Source organism: Nomascus leucogenys, chromosome 3, assembly GCF_006542625.1.
Source record: "Nomascus leucogenys isolate Asia chromosome 3, Asia_NLE_v1, whole genome shotgun sequence".
NCBI classification, from domain to species: domain Eukaryota; kingdom Metazoa; phylum Chordata; class Mammalia; order Primates; family Hylobatidae; genus Nomascus; species Nomascus leucogenys.
The window spans coordinates 93,657,012-93,674,036 of NC_044383.1; the positions used below are offsets into that span (position 1 = coordinate 93,657,012).

Here is a 17,025-nt window from a genome sequence, read left to right on the forward strand (position 1 = left end):
GCTTGTGGCTGCTTCCCAGTCCTGCCAGAACATGAAAACCCTGAAAGCACTCCATGTGGGGGCAGTGCTCTCTCTGGCATCTGAAGTACTTCTTGGGCTGTTAGAAAAACCAAATTCTGAAGAGCCATTGCAATGGTAAGCACACTCAGGTAAAAAAGACAGAATTTTTCTGGTTAGGAAGGGAAATGTGGTTAACCCAAATTAGACCTGAGGCACAAATGGAGGCATCAAGCAGCACTCCCACTACTACAGTTCAACTATGCATTTTTGTTTCCATTCTTTTTTTAAAAATTATTACTATTATTATTATTTTGAGACAGAGTCTTGCTCTGTCGCCCAGGCTGGAGTGCAGTGGCGCGATCTTGGCTCACTGCAAGCTCCGCCTCCCGGGTTCACACCATTCTCCTGCCTCAGCCTCCCGAGTAGCTGGGACCACAGGTGCCTGCCACCATGCCCGGCTAATTTTTTTGTATTTTTAGTAGAGATGAGATGGTCTTGATCTCCTGACCTTGTGATCCGTCCGCCTCAGCCTCCCAAAGTGCTGGGATTACAGGTGTAAGCCACTGCGCCCGGCCAAAAATTATTATTTTTTAAGAGATAAGGTCTTGCTGTCACCCAGGGCGGAGTACAGTGGTGCGATCACAGCTTATTTTAACCTCAAACTCCTGGGTTCCAGTGATCCTCCTGCCTCGCCTCAGCATCCTAAGCAGGCATGGGCCCCCATGCCCAGTTATTTTATTTTTTGTAAATATGGGGTCTTCCCATGTTGTCCAGGCTGGTCTTGAACTCCTGGCCCCAAGAGATCCTCCTACCTCAGCCTCCTAAAGTGCTGGGATTACAGGCTTGGGCCACCACGCCATCCTGTTTCCATTATTAAAAAAGAATGGCTCTTTAAATGGTTTGGCTATTTTCAGAAATTTAACTGCTTAAAAAAGGGCTATGAGGAGGTGGCAGGGAAAGAGATGAATGAAGCAATGCTATAGAGTCTCTTTAATAAAATGTAGCTAATGAAGGTTAGCATTCCTCTGAATCTCTGTATTTAAATAAAGTCAGCAGTTGGTGCTTGCTAAGTGGTGGTTCAAGTACAATCAACAGCTCTTCAAAGACTTTGTTGCTTCTTCTTTTATCTTTTTCAGGAAGAAACACATTAAAAATATTAGAAAAAGCATGGGACTTAGAGTCAAGAAAAACCTGGGTTCATTATGAACTGTGAAACATGTTAATATATTAACAAACAATTTTCAGACACTATGCTTTCCTGCCATTTGTTATGTTTGAATTTCAGGCTTTTCCTCTATAAATGGGAATACCAACAAATGTCCCCCTTTTCATAGGTGATTGTGTACAAAGAAAGTATAAGCAAACTGTAAAGGGCTATCTAGGTATTAACTGTCGTAGCTGTTAGGTCTCCCTGACATAAAAAGTACTTAAAACATGGTCACACAATTATTAATGAACTGAGCTTATTATAGTGGACAAATGGTAAGAGTAGATAAATTAAGAACCTTAAAACCAACAATAACACTTTCATGTAAAAATTAACATATTTAATTGTAAAATATAAATATCTTATATGGAACTAAGTTGAACACCCTGGAAATACCCCAAGGGAAGACAGTGTCTCAACAGCCAGAACTGGTCACTGTAATGATCACAGAGTGGGATCTCAGGTATGGCAGACAGATGCTATCAAATCAGGTTTCACTAAAGTACAGATGATATGGGAGAGGGTACCGGGAAGTGCTGGGTAGAGAAAGGCAGGTCCCTGGCTGGGGCTCCACTCCTACAGACCTAGTGCCTGAGGACAGGCACTCCTGCTTTTGTGCCTAAATGTTGCATTTTCCAAGACCACTGTGATCTGCCATGCCCCCATCCTGGGCTGGGTGTGGTGGCTCACACCTGTAATCCCAGCACTTTGGGAGGCCGAGGTGGGCAGATCACCTGAGGTCAGGAGGTCAAGACCGGCCTGACCAACATGGAGAAACCCTGTCTCTACTAAAAAGACAAATTAGCCAGGTGTGGTGGCACATGCCTGTAATCCCAGCTACTCGGGAGGCTGAGGCAGGATAATCCCTTGAACCTTGAACCCAGGAGGCTGAGGTTGTGGTGAGCTGAGATCGTGCCATTGCACTCCAGCCTGGGCAACAAGAGCGAAACTCCGTTTCAAAAAAAAAAAAAAAAAAAAAAGAGTCTGGGCCCTTGACTTCAAATCCTTGAGAGCTAACAAGCTGTGTGACCTTGGGAAAATTACTTAACCTTTTCTCAACCCCAGTGTTCACATCTGTAAAATGGGGATAGCAGTAGTATCTATCTCTCAGGATTTCTGTGAAGATTAAATGAAGAAACACAGGCAAATCACTTACTACAGGGTTATTTGCTTAGCTGTTGTCATCTTCATCATACTGTCTATACAAGGTAACTTTCTACAAGTGGAACTAGACCAGTAGTCACCCATTTTACAATCAGATATTAACCTTCATGCATAGTAGTGAACTTGCATGTCTTTGAAAGGTCCACTGTGGTCATCCATCCTGTGAGGTCTCTGCATACCAATATGCTGCTTAGGTGAGGCTAGATGTGCCTACTAGGAACTGTGGTTACTTGAACCAAATGTTGGCAGATGTCCAAAGTGCAATTCTTCATATTCTACTAACCAGTCTCTAAACCACCCAGAGTCCCTGGGTTATACTTTTAAATTTTAAATTTCTTATCCAAGTTGCTCATGCCCTATGTTTCACTTCTAATAAAATTTATCTTTCTTTTTTCAAATGAAAATGTCAAAAAGCTTAAGATGTGCATACATGCATACCTTTTCTAATTTGAAGCGAGTGAAATCTTGCTAATACAGAAGCTAAAGAAGTTAGAATAATGAAACACTAAGATAGGAGCCCCTTATAATAGTATCTACCATGTTAAATGATGGTGGTGGTCAATGAAGCAATTACTTCACATCTAATATCCTACCGAAATGAAATAACTGCATTTTAAGGAAATAAAACCTAATCTTTCTTGAGATGTCCTGCTAAATGAGTCAAAAAAATTAATTCTAGACCTATAAAATTAATCAAAATAATCCAACTGTGCAATCATCCCACTTCTTATCATAAAGAATCTAATAATGCAGTAAATTCTGGATCTTGTATATAAAAGACACTCCCATCCCACCTCCCCAACAGTCATCCTCTTAGGATCAAGGTCCACTCCTCTGTGACATGGAAGGACCCTTCCTCTGGGGAAAAGATGGGCCCAGCTGCCTCAGCACGAGCTGCTCTTCCAGCCTGCCTGCCTGTGACACTGCTACCTGCTAGCCAGAAGCATCCCAGTGTCTATTGGGCTGCTGCAGATTGAACAGACTGTGAATCCAGCCAGAGGATAAGAGGTTGTTTTAATTGGCTAAATCTGCTATGTACTAAGCGTATGGCCATGAATTTGTAGCCAAAACACTAATCAAAAAAAAAAAAAAAAAAAAAAAAGCCATGGACAATTTAAACACAAAACAAGAATGACATTTTCGTTATGCTAGTTTTACCGCGACGGTTTATGACATAACATTTTATGACTCTGAAATCCTTTACCTTTGAAGTAGAATTTTCATGATATACTCCTTGTACCAAGTCCATAAGAGCACTTGCTAAAAGTTCCACAACCTAAAAAGCAGGAAGAAAAATAAAAATAAAAAAAATTAAATATATCTCTATTGTTGCCTCAGAATGCTTCAGAAGGCTCAGTGGCAAGGCAGAATCTGTGCTTGACAGAAAAAATGGGGCTATGCACCAAGATCTCAGTAAATGGCATTGCCCACCTGGATATTAAAGCTGTGATCCAAATTTTTTCAGTCATAATTCAAGCCAAAAAAAAATCTTATAAGCATAGCATTTAACTAATATACATGAAAATCGAGTAATAGCCATTTTGAACATAAACTTACATTTCAGATAACTAATGAAATCTTAACTCAATTTATTTTCTGCATGTTTATTTCTGTCAGGTGGATACTTTTTCAGTACTCCCATTCTGGGAGCAATTACAATGCTAATTTTCATACTTACTACAGAAAAAAAAGCAAAAGCAAAAGAATGGCTAACCTTTCAAATATGTTCATTCTGTTACACTTAAAATGCACTGTGGATATATTTACTGTGGGGTCCCTGGGTCAAATGTACCACAAACACTGAAAATTTTTACAGAACTGCAATACTGAAATCATATTCATCAAACCTGTATTATTTTTCAAGGCTGAGACTTTTTTTTTTTTTTAAATCAAGTGAAATCAAAAGCTTTGAACTTGTTCCAGGCTGTAAAACAAGCAGAAAACAATAAATGGTCTCTTTGGAACTACTGTACAATTTAGAGTAGTTTGCATAAAGCATCTTAATTTGAGAGGATAAAATAGTGGTATTTATGATAATGTTCAATGTAGCCATTTCAAATAAGAATTCCTCAAGGCAACCCCATCCGCTTCTTACAAGTCTTAATATCTTGTATATTTAACTTCCTATGTTATGCAGTCCTGTATCAGATTTCCACTCTTTGCTTCCGAAAATTCAGCTCCATTCTGATTGAATTAAAGGATTTTGTTTCAGCTTTTATCATTCTTGTAATTGAAGACATTATTAAGCCAAAGAATACAGACCCAAACAACAAGATACTTCAATCTCAGGTACCCTGGGTTTAATAAACATTTTCTTAGAGGCAAATGACATTAATTTGTAGAAAGATTTGCTTTAACATTTTAACACATGAGCATTCTCCAAATTTATATATTTACATTTATACTACATAACATACACAGAACTGCTGATACGAAATTTTTGCTGATTAAAGGCATATTTTTTTCCTAGCTCTTTGCAGATGGGTTAATTTGTAAGACATATACAAAGTTTTTTTTTTTTTAAATCACATTGTCCTTTAGGTAACCAAATACTTAAGAAATATTGTAGCAATATGAGCTGCAGAGGAACTGGAAGGACAATGATCCTACAGTGTTACCACATGAGTTGAGTTATTTAAGTGGGAAAGAGAGAAAAATGAATGGATTTTTTTCCCCCTGAAGGTATCAGATAAGCCCTATTCCCAAATCCAGGAGGACTGAGTATCGCCAATAGGTCTATGAAAGACTGTAACTAAACGCACAGCATCAGATTGGATTACGGTTTACACAAGCAACATCCCAAGATCCCCCTGATGGCTGGACACATAATACAGATCAATCACTCACTAAGAAATGTTATGGTTTTGAAACAGTTTGAGCTCTGAGACCAGCACTGGTAACGTGAAGAGGGATTTACAAAGAGAAAGTCTGACGCTAAATGTCAAAATGATGGCATGAACTTTTAACAGTGGATCTGGCTCTGGATAACCAGAGTGTTCCTTTACTTCCCTGAAATTCCAGACCAGGCAGAAGCAACAAGAACATTTTGTTCTCTGACTCTTTTTCTCATTGAGTAAACCTGTCCTTACAAGTTCATAATTTATAAATGACCTGTACTTACAAATGGCTATACTTACTTGAACAGAACACACCTCCACCTCCATAGCCAATGACAACCCATTAAGGAAAAAGCTTTAGATTTCTTTGAGTTAACAAGTCGAGGAAGGAAAGAGATTATAAAAAGCAAGAGTAGCCTAAGAAGTTGAAACTGTTCCAGATAAGGGTGACTTACCCAGTGCACATATCAATCTCTCCATTGCCTGAAATGTTTATTTTTAAAATTATACCAAAGAAAGATGTGTTTGGTTGGGCGCAGTGGCTCATGCCTGTAATCCCAGCACTTTGGGAGGCAGAGGCAGGTGGATCACCTGAGGTCAGGAGTTCGAGACCAGCCTGGCCAACATGGTGAAACCCTGTTTCTACTTAAAAAAAAAAAAAAAAAAAGACAAAAATTAGCTGGGCATGGTGGCGCATGGCAGGAGGCTTAGGCAGGAGAATCGCTTGAACCCAGGAGGTGGAGGTTGCAGTGAGCCAAGATCGCAGCACCACTGCACTCTAGTTTGGGTGACAAAAGTGAAACTCCGTCTCAAAAAAAAAAAAAAAAGAAAGAAAGATGTGTTTAAGTATCACCCTTCCTTAAAACTGCAAATATTTCTAGAAAGACCACAAGGCTACCAGCCACTCACAATTTGGTAAGCTCATTTAATAATCTGAATTTTTTTTTGCGTATTATCCCAGATATTCACCTGTTTAGATACTGCTACATTTATATTTAAGAAAACACTTGGTTAATAACATTTTCCCCTCTCAGATTCTTGAGGAATGACACGTTCAGGCAACTCAAAGTGCTGGCAGGAATAATGGCAGCCAAAGGAGAATCCAGAGGCCTAAAAGCCAGACCTCTTGGGGCTGAGAGCTGAAGTCCTGTTGCTCTAGATAAGTGCAACCTTGAGAAAGATTCTAGGACTTTTGTTTCTCAGGCCCATGGGGCAAGCAAACACTTTCTACTAGGGGAAGAAAAAAAAAAAAAGGTTAAAAGAGCCTCAATGTGAGCTACCCTTGGAAGCCCAACAGATTAGGGAACTGTTAAAAAAAAAAAAAAAAAAAAAAAGCAGAATACTAGCAGCCACAGAATCTAGATTCTATTCCAAGGTCTACTAATAATTTGATTGTGAGATTTGGGCAAATCAATCTTTCTGAGCTTTGATTTTCTTCAACTCATTGCAATGAACTGCAATAAAGGGAGTTGGAAAAGATGATTCCTTAAGGTCTCTTCCAGCCCTATAATTCTAAGCTTTTACAAATGCAAGTCTTATTATTTATAATTAGGCATGTAAACTTGAAAACTGCTTTTCTGTAAATTTTGATGGGACATCTTTGCTCATGTAATTCATTTTTATCTTTTGTCTTCACATGAACCTTTCCCTCTATCTGAATTCTACTGGCTAATTTCTTTGTGAAACTTTTTGTACCAAATCCCCTTTGGTTTCAATACCTAGAATTATAATAAAACACTTTCCATTTTTCAAAACCATTATGACTGGTAGAGCACCCCATCAGCTGGCAAAGTCCTGCTTGAGTCAATTCAAGGCAACACTGCTGAGCTCGGATTCTCGAAGGGCTCTAATGCTTGGAAATGATTTATATATACTGGATTCTGAATGACATCAGGCTTAACTGCCAAGTCGTATCAAACAAATAATGGTACTAAGTTGGCCATATCGCAAGTATCTCTAAACAGTAAACACGTAGAGCATTTAGAAGAGAATCTGGAACATAAGTTTCAGTGAGTGTTAACTTATTCTTCTTCCATACTGCCCGATTATCATGCTATATTCAGTACAAGTCTTGGGTAGATGAACAGCATAGTAAGGAAACCAAAATTATGGTGTTTTTAAAATTGTGTGCCTAAATATTTTGGAAGAAAGTGAGTTTTAGTTCAACCACAAAACCCAACCCAGAACACATGCAAAGACCATTTTAACCAAAATCAGGGACCTCTGAAACACTGACTTGCTGCATCCTGAAATATTGTTTTAGATTATACAACAGTCAGCATCAATGTTAAATAGTTTAGCCTTCTGGAGAGCAATTAAACAGTAGATAACTTTCTGCATTTCTGGTGACTGCGAGAATAGCAGCATTGCTTACCTACACATGCAAATAAAAAAAAATGCTCTTCTCTTCAGTTTGGGTCATATGTTGAAATATGACTCTACAGCAAAGACATACACTATCTTTCAATTTCCAGTGAACCGGAAGTGGCAACCACTCCTAATGTCAGTGTCATGAGCTGGCTTCTCCTGCCACCTCCCTTGTTTTGGCTACTGGGGAGAATGCTGCAGCATAAGACAGTAAATGGACAGTGCATGTCTAGTTGCTATTCTCAAGCAAATTGTTGATCACTCCCGTTTCAATAACCACTGTCTCACCCAAGTTAAGGAATAGATAGTATCCAGGTGTATCTGAACCTGAACAAAATTATAGATGTGACATAATTAACCTTTGTGATGAATTTCTTAAATGGTTAATTTACAGGACAAATTTCAGCAATCTCAGGGGAATATGTAATTGCTTCATTCTTTATCTTTTGGCAAGGGTAAATACAATTCAATGATTTTTTACACTGAAAAATCAAGATGATGAATACCCTCACAAACGGTATTGTGATGACTATGCCCTGAGCTATAATAAATTCTCATCGTAAAAAACAGAAATTGAGAGGAGTAGGGGATGGTAAGACAAAAATACTGACCCTCCCCCCAAAAAAATCCTCGCATTGCCATCCAAAGATGTCTGTAACATATTCTTAAGGAAAAAAAGCTATTTACAAAATAGAAGTAGTATGAAAGGTATTTTAAAAACAAAAATGAGGTCAATCTATGTGTTTATATACACAAGAGAAAAAAAGTCTGAAAGGAGAGACAACAAAATAATAATAATGTATAAATGATAGATTCCTCATGATTTTTAATTTAAAAAATTGTTTTCTTCAGCCTTTCTGCTTAAATTTATAATTGCTAAGTTTATAACAGCTTACATATACAATGCATTACACTATTTCCCTCTTTTAATTGTATTGGTTTTATAATTAAATAAAACAATAAACCTATTTCCTTGGGGACAGTGTTGGGGGGGAAGCATACCTTGTTTTTAGTCTCAGAGAGACCTCAAGCTAAGCTATGTTCACAAATTTATGGAATATATCACTCAATAATTTTCGGACTAGAAAAAATAGGATCAGTAAGTGGTAGTAAGCATTCTGGGTAAACAAGTTGTGCCTTTCTCAATAAATGGGATTCAGGAGTACTGTCAGTAAGCATTGACAGGCAGAATAGACTCAAGAGAGTCGTAGATGTTTGACTAGTACAGCAGACCACTCTAATTTGAGCAAAGGAGCGCCTATCCTAAATTAAAATACAAGTAAATTTGTTTTTTTTTTGGAGACGGAGTCTCGCTCTGTCACCCAGGCTGAAGTGCAGTGGCAGAATCTCAGCTCACTGCAACTTCCATCTCCCGGGTTCAAGTGATTCTCCTGCCTCAGCCTCCCGAGCAGCTGGAACTACAGGTGCCCGCCACCACACCTGGCTAATTTTTGTATTTTTAGTAGAGACAGGGTTTCACCATGTTGGCCAGACTGGTCTCGAACTCTTGACCTTGTGATCTGCCTGCCTCAGCCTCCCAAAGTGCTGGGATTACAGGCGTGAGCCACCGCACCTGGCCACAAGGGAATCTTCAGAAAAAATGTAAACTATAAAGTAACATGGCTCAATTAAAGCTCAAGTCAGCATAATATGAATTGATGTAATAAGGTAGTATGGTTGCATTTTAATTCACTTGAAAAAGGTTGCTTTACAACTTAATTTGCTTGGTATATAAAAACTGTGAAGGCCATTACAGATTTGTAATCTTCTTACAAAAATTTGTCCTCAGGTGATTTTAATGATGGATTTACTACAGTGTGGAATGACAAAACGTGTCCTCCATCACTCTATTTGGAAGTGAATAACACGGCGCCCCTCAGCCTTTACTACTTTTAGCTGCTAGCAAAGAAAACAGTCATGTGTGTTCATGTGTATGCACGTGCATCTGCAGTGCTGATGGCATTAACTACGCACAGCTTTACTGTGCTCTTTCCTCCACCCCCAGGAACAAACAGCAATGCATGAAGTAGTAGCAAAGGTAAAACACTCTTGGGGAAGAATGAATTTTCATATACATCTTGGGAGGAACAAAAGACGGATTTAGTCTCTTTTGAAAGAGCTTTGGAATTTGAAGGGATATTGTCAAAATTTCTTTTTGAGGCACAAAAACTCTTATCGGTGAAAATATCTTACAGAAAAATACTGAGAGGGCGCTGAATAGGCTAATAAAGGTAACCAGAGCAGGTGGTGTCACTCTTTACTTCATAAAAATGAAGCACAAACTATTTGTGAGACGCATATAAAGATGGAAAGATTTACATTGCCAAGGTAAGGTATAGAGGGACTAAAGAGTGGCACCCTCCCATAGAGACCAATAATAATGTCTAACATTTGTAAAGCACTTTATCATTTACAAATGGATTTAAGCAAACCATCTCATTCCAGGTGGATTCAGTCCCCAGTGCTCAGCCAGAGCTTCCAGGCTGGAAGCCTCAGTGGAGGCTTCTGAAGAACATAGGGCACAGCAGCAGTGGCCAAATGAGGGGTGAATCTACTCACCCACCACCTGGGCACGAACTACCCAGATGAGCCCTACTCTGCATGCTGATTAAAATAAATGAGGGCTTTGATAAAGCCATCGCTAAAGTCTCTGAAAGGATGGCTCTCTCCACTTCTTCCTATCAAACTAGGACTGGGTTTAATGTAGACAATGATGAAAGGGCTGTTGCAATAAGCACACCAACTCATAGGAGTTCTGGAGGAAGCTTCTAACTCAGTTTTTTGAAGGGAGCCTTTTCAGTACTGCCAAATGTGTAAGGCTTTGCTTATTTGTGGGAGGGATGGCAATCTGTTCTAGTGAGCTGGAAGTTCTTTCTGGCTAAGGGGGTAGCGAAGAGACAGAAATGGCACTACCAACAAGACAGGTGCAGAAAAAACTAAGCAAATTGATAATCTTAATTTTTAATTTAGAACAGCTGATACATTGGTTCATAAACTACTGGTAACATTTGTCAAAAAAGTTTCAGGAAAATTCAGTGAACTAAACAAAAGTATAAAATTGCAACTGAGGCTGGATGCAGTGGCTCACGCCTGTAATCTCAGCACTTTGAGAGGCCGAGGTGGGAGGATCACTTGAGCCCAGGAGTTCGAGACAGGCCTGGGCAATATAGTGAGATACCCATCTCAACAAAAAATGAATGAAAGTTCTCTTTATTTTTTTTTTTGAGACGGAGTCTCGCTCTGTCGCCCAGGCTGGAGTGCAGTGGCGCAATCTCGGCTCACTGCAAGCTCCGCCTCCCGGGTTCACGCCATTCTCCTGCCTCAGCCTCTCTGAGTAGCTGGGACTACAGGCGCCCGCCACCACGCCTGGCTAATTTTTTTGTATTTTTAGTAGAGACGGGGTTTCACCGTGGTCTCGATCTCCTGACCTTGTGATCCGCCCGCCTCGGCCTCCCAAAGTGCTGGGATTACAAGCGTGAGCCACCGCGCCCGGCCGAAAGTTCTCTTTTTAAATCGCAACTGATACAACTTGAAAGAAATAGGCCACAAATTCAGGAAAATGGCTTAAATATGAAGTTTGAGATTTAATTTTATATTGGCTGGTGGATTCATTTCATGAGCAGTTTGATAGCCTACTATGTGCCTGGTACTGTACTAACGAAACTAGTCTCGTTAGGCCACAGTTATACATGAGACACTACCAAAAAGATCTAAATCATAATTCCTTTATTCAATTAATACATATAAAAATGTTTGTGGTTTATTTTATTATTTTTTGAGATAGAGTCTCACTCTGTCACCCAGGCTGGAGTGCAGTGGCTCAATCTTAGCACACTGCAACCTCCACCTCCCAGATTTCAGCGATTCTCCTGCCTCAGCCTCCTGAGTAGCTGGGATTACAGGCGTGCACCACCACGCCTGGCTAATTTTTGTGATTTTTTAGTAGAGACGGGGTTTCACCATACTGGCCAGGCTGGTCTTGAACTCCTGATCTCATGATCCGCCCGCCTCAGCCTCCCAAAGTGCTGGGATTACAGGCATGAGCCACTGCGCCCGGCCATGTTTGTGGTTTAAATACCACGAAGGGACCATGTCTAAACAAGTCTAATAAATAACTTTTACATTTACTTTTTTTGCAGTGTTTTTATAGTTGTTCTTTTTAAAGGACACACTGTCTAGATAAATAACTTCATAAAGATAAAGGCCATTTATTTGTCTTTGATCACTCATAAGGTTAATACGTAAGCTGCAAGACCTTGGGCCAACCATGTCACTTCTTTGCCCCTCAGTTTGCTTATCTAGATAAGAGGTTTCTGTGCTTTATCAACAATAAGTCCTATGATTAGAAATATTTAAATGTGCAGCTATATACATTTTTAATTCACAATTGTGAGATACAGTAAAAAAATAGTTTTTTTAGCTACAATAAAAGAGTAATAAAAAACTGATTTTACTTTTGAATAAAGGTGCATGGTCTTGGACTACTGTTTCTCATTAAGCAATGCCAAACAGTCATTTATTGATCATTGACTCATTTATTTGTTTAAACAACAATTAGTTTCCTGAAAAAGTAGCAGACAATTTAAAGTGCTTAAGATGAACATTTTCAGTGAGGTGTGGTAGCTTGTGCCTGTAATCCCAACACTTTGTGAGGCCAAGGTGGGAGGATCACTTGAGGCCAGGAGTTTTGAGACTAGCCTGGGCAAAACACTGAGATCCCATCTCTATGAAGAAATTTTCTTTCTTTCTTTTTTTTTTTTTTTTTTTGAGACAGAGTCTTGCTCTGTCTCCCAGACTGGAATGCAGTGGGACGATCTTGGCTCACTGCAACCTCTGCCTCCCGGGTTCAATTGATTCTTCTGCCTCAGCCTCCCAAGTAGCTGGGATTACAGGCGTCCGCCACCACACCTGGCTACTTTTTGTATTTTTAGTAGAGATGGGGTTTCACCATGTTGGTCAGGCTGGTCTTGAACACCTGACCTCGTGATCTGCCCACCTTGGCCTCCCAAAGTGGTGGGATTACAGACGTGAGTCACTGCGCCTGGCCGAAAAATAAATTTTTTAAAGATAAAAATTTTCATAAGAAATAAAGAAAAAGGAGATGTTTTCCAGCAGGTTTTTAAAAATGTTGGTTGTGTCAAGTATTTTGCATTACTATAAAAACTATAATAAATAGTTGCTGAGAATTGAATACTTGGTCACGAAACAAACAAGCAACGTAAAACTGATTATCATATAGCAGTTAGTTGCTTTATTTTCCACCTTCCCCCAATATGGGAATTGCTGAATATGAAGTCTGTTGTACTCAGGATATACCATTCTCAGTATGTTCTTTACCTAGCGGCACTGCCGCATGTTGTTCTGACAGAATTCTGAAAGAATTATCCTTGCCATTTTAGTGTTGGGCCCATTTTTTTTCAATGTGGCTGATGAGCTCTATTTTGCTTTCACTGCTTCTTCATCTGGAGACCCTCTCAGTGATGTCAACTGAAAGGCTGTTGTTGGCTAGCACACTGCCTTCTATTAGTGGCTTTCAATACACATTGTGACACAGTATAAATACATGTGCATATATAAAACTACACTTTTTTTGTTTTGAGACGGAGTCTTGCTCTGTCACCCAGGCTGGAGTATAGTGGCGTGATCTCGGCTCATTCCAACTGCTACCTCCCAGATTCAAGCGATTCTCCTGCCTCAGCCTCCCGAGTAGCTGGGATTACAGGTGCCCACTACCATGCCCAGCTAATTTTTGACTTTTGTATTTTAACTAGAGACGGGGTTTCACCATGTTGGCCAGGCTGGTCTCGAATTCCTGACTTTGTATTTCTAAAGTGCTGGGAATACAGCCGTGAGCTACCACGCCTGGCCAAAACTAAATTAAAAGTTTCATTATGTAATTTTCTATTGCATCCTATTTTTTTTTTTTTTTTTGAGATGGAGTCTCATTCTGTTGCCCAGGCTGAAGTGCAGTGGTGTGATCTCGGCTCACCCCAACCTCGGCCTCCCGGGTTCAAACAATTCTCCTGCCTCAGCCTCCCAAGCAGCTGGGATTACAGGCATCTGCTACCACGCCTGACTAATTTTGCATTTTTAGTAGAGATGGGATTTTGCCATGTTGTTCAGGCTGGTCTCAAACTCCCAACCTCAGGTGATCCACTGGCCTTAGCCTCCCAAAGTGCTGGGATTACAGGTGTGAGCCACCACACCAGGTCCTATGGCTTGAACCCGGGAATCGCTTGAACCCAGGAGGCGGAGGCTGCAGTGAGCCGAGATTGTGCCTTGCACTCCAGCCTGGGCAACAAAAGTGAAACTCCGTCTCAAAAAAAAAAAAAAAAATTATTGATAGTGATTCACTAAATTGATTTCACCACTTCCCAATGAAAAGGATGTGATCTGTGGTTTGAAACATTATTCAATATTATGCTGATATGTTATGTATAGTTCATACCTTGTTAGTCCTTGTAATTACACACAAGGTCTCCCAAATTTTTGATGCAGTTTAAACATTGTTATTCTAAAATATATTTTTAGAGGTATTTATTTCTTTATCACTTTTTACCAAAAACATGTAAATGAACTGAAGGTAGACAGAGAGGCAGGATAAAACAGAATCATTCTTGGGTACTATGGAGTATATTCTATTAGGGTGCATTTCAATCTTGTAGGTTTGTATCAATAATGCTGATGCTTAGCTTCATTTTTTTTGTTTTTGTTTTCTGAGACAGAGTCTCACTCTGTCGCCCAGGCTGGAGTGCAGTGGTGCCATCTCGGCTCACTGTAACCTCCCCGTCCCGGGTTCAAGCAGTTCTCCTATTTCAGCCTCCCGAGTAGCTGGGGCTACAGGTGCATGCCACCATGCCCGCCTAATTTTTGTATTTTTAGTAGAGATGGGTTTTCACCGTGTTGCCCAGGCTGGTCTTGAACTCCTGACCTCAGGTGATCCACCCACCTCGGCCTCCCAAAGTGCTGAGATTACAGGCGTGAGCCACAGCGCCCTGCCTGATGCTTAGCTTGGATCCTGCTAGATTCCTGAAAACAAATTGGCTTAGATAACATTTGGCCAAAGAGCTAAAAATTTCAGTAATTTCCTAGGAGTCACAGATACATCTTGCAAATTCCAGTGCTGCCACGTCTTTTGGGTAACACAGTTCACTTTCCAGCTCAAGCAGTTCCTCTTCAAATTGGGCCACACTAAAAGGCAGGTGTTTGTAATTCAGAGACATCCCAAGGTTTGTACTCTAAAGGTAGGCACAGAAATAAAATCATGATTCATGTGCCTTAAAATCCATGCATTTTGACTGAAGCTGTAATTGTATTTCTTCCAAATAACTCTGAAGCTCTTCAAAATCCACAAATCAATGGAATTCTAAAAATAACTGACGCTACGAGTACTGTGTTCTAAAAAATTAAGTAATCTTTTTTTTCCTTCCTTCAAATTATCAGGTAGAAATTTGGGGGCCGGGCACGGTGACTCATGCCTGTAATTCCAGCACTTGAGAGGCTGAGGAAGGAGAAGCCTCTGAGCCCAAGAGTTCCAGACCAGCCTGGGCAACATAGGGAGATCCTGTCCCAAAAATAAATAAATTAATTAATTAACAATAATAGAAGAGGCCAGGCGCCGTGGCTCACACCTGTAATCAGCACTTTGGGAGGCCGAGGCAGGCGAATCACTTGAGGACAAAAGTTGGAGACCAGCCTGGTTAACACGGCAAAACCCCATCTCTATTAAAAATACAAAAATTAGCCGGGTGTGGTGGTGGGCGACTGTAGTCCAAGCTACTCAGGAGGCTGAGGCAGGAGAATCTCTAGAACCTTGGAAGTGGAGATTGCAGTGAGCCAAGATCATGCCACTACACTCCAGCCTGGGTGACAGAGCGAGACTCTGTCTCACAAATAAAATAAAAATAAAAATAAGTAAATAAAATAAAATAAATAAAATAAAATAAAATAAAATAAATCTGGGATTGGCCACATTGTACCCTTGGATCAAATAATGGATACCCTGGGCCAGGCACAGTGGCTCATGGCTGTAATCCCAACACTTTGGGGGCTGAGGTGGGAGGGTAGCTTCAGGTCAGGAGTTTGAGACCAGCCTGGGCACCATAGAGAGACTCTGTGTCTACAAAAACTTAAAAAAATTAACCAGGCATGGTGTCTTGCACTGTAGTCCCAGCTACCCAGGAGGCTGAGGTGGAGGATTACCTGAGCCTGTGAGTTCGAGGTTACAGTGAGTGACAATAGCCCTATTGCACTCCAGCCTGGGGTACAGAGTGAGACCTTGTCTCTTTAAAATAATAATAAAAATAAATAATAATAATGGATATACTTGGGTTGGAAATACTCCAATCTATAAAGATATACATACAATTGGCTTTTTTTTTCTTCCCCTGAGACAGGATCTCTATCACCCAGGCTGGAGTGCAGTGGTGCAATCTTGGCTCACTGCAGCCTCCACCTGCCAGGTTCAAGCAATTCTTGTGCCTTGACCTCCTGAGTAGCTGGGATTACAGGTATGCGCCACCACACCCAGATAATTTTTGTATTTTTAGTAGATACGGAGTTTTGCTATATTGGTCAGGCTGGTATTAAACTCCTGGCCTCAAATGATCTGCCCACCTCGGCCTCCCAAAGTGCTGGGATTAGCGGTGTGAGCTACCGCTCCTGTCCCAGTTGGGTTTTAAACTGGTATTTCTCATGCTTCATGCAATGCACACACAAAATTTTTTTTTGAATTAACAATACTGTTTTAGTATGTGACTTGTGTAAATCACAACTGTTTCAATATAAATGTGAATTATCAGTTTGCTCAATCAATATTATCAAAAATTTACATTTGTACATTACCTTATAGCTTTTAAAGTACTTGAACAAATTAAGCCATATATAAAATTTTCAACACAAATCTGCCATAAAGATGAGTTCACTAATTTGGGGTACTGCTTTAGATTGCTGAAATATGCACAAAAATCTTTAGCTCTCTGATGTTTATATAAGATATTGGGTTCTCTGTTACTTTCCTGACTTTATTAACAATTTTCCTTGATTATAATCATTTTGTTTTTCTTCATAAGTCATGCCATTTTCAGGATCTGGTTATAAGATGCAAGTTTAGACTCTTTCCTACAACATCTACAACATTTGGAACCATAGAACATTGGAACCAGCAAGGATCTAAGAGATGGACATGATGCTGCCTTTATTTTTTTAGAAAACTTAAAAAAAAAAAAGTTGCTTTTGCTTATAAGTTGCGAATTTAAAATGTTTCACCGGGCGCAGTGGCTCACGCCTGTAATCCCAGCACTTTGGGAGGCCGAGGCGGGTGGATCACCTGAGGTCAGGAGTTCAAGACCAGCCATAGCCAACATGGCAAAACCCCATCTTTACTAAAAATACAAAAATTAGCTGGATGTGGTGGTGGGTGCCTATAATCCCAGCTACTTGGGAGGCTGA

The 17,025-nt window shown here is 40.1% G+C and overlaps 1 protein-coding gene across 2 annotated transcripts in view; it reads right to left on the bottom strand.

Annotated features, from left to right (window-relative positions):
• The window catches only part of PDSS2 (decaprenyl diphosphate synthase subunit 2), a 307,454-nt gene that overhangs the window by 89,623 nt on the left and 200,806 nt on the right, over nt 1-17,025 (bottom strand). For both annotated transcript variants that reach the window (XM_030809530.1, XM_003278917.4), the window contains exon 4: nt 3,576-3,647. In XM_030809530.1, coding sequence (XP_030665390.1) covers nt 3,576-3,647 — 72 coding nt within the window. The remainder of the gene's footprint in view (nt 1-3,575; nt 3,648-17,025) is intronic.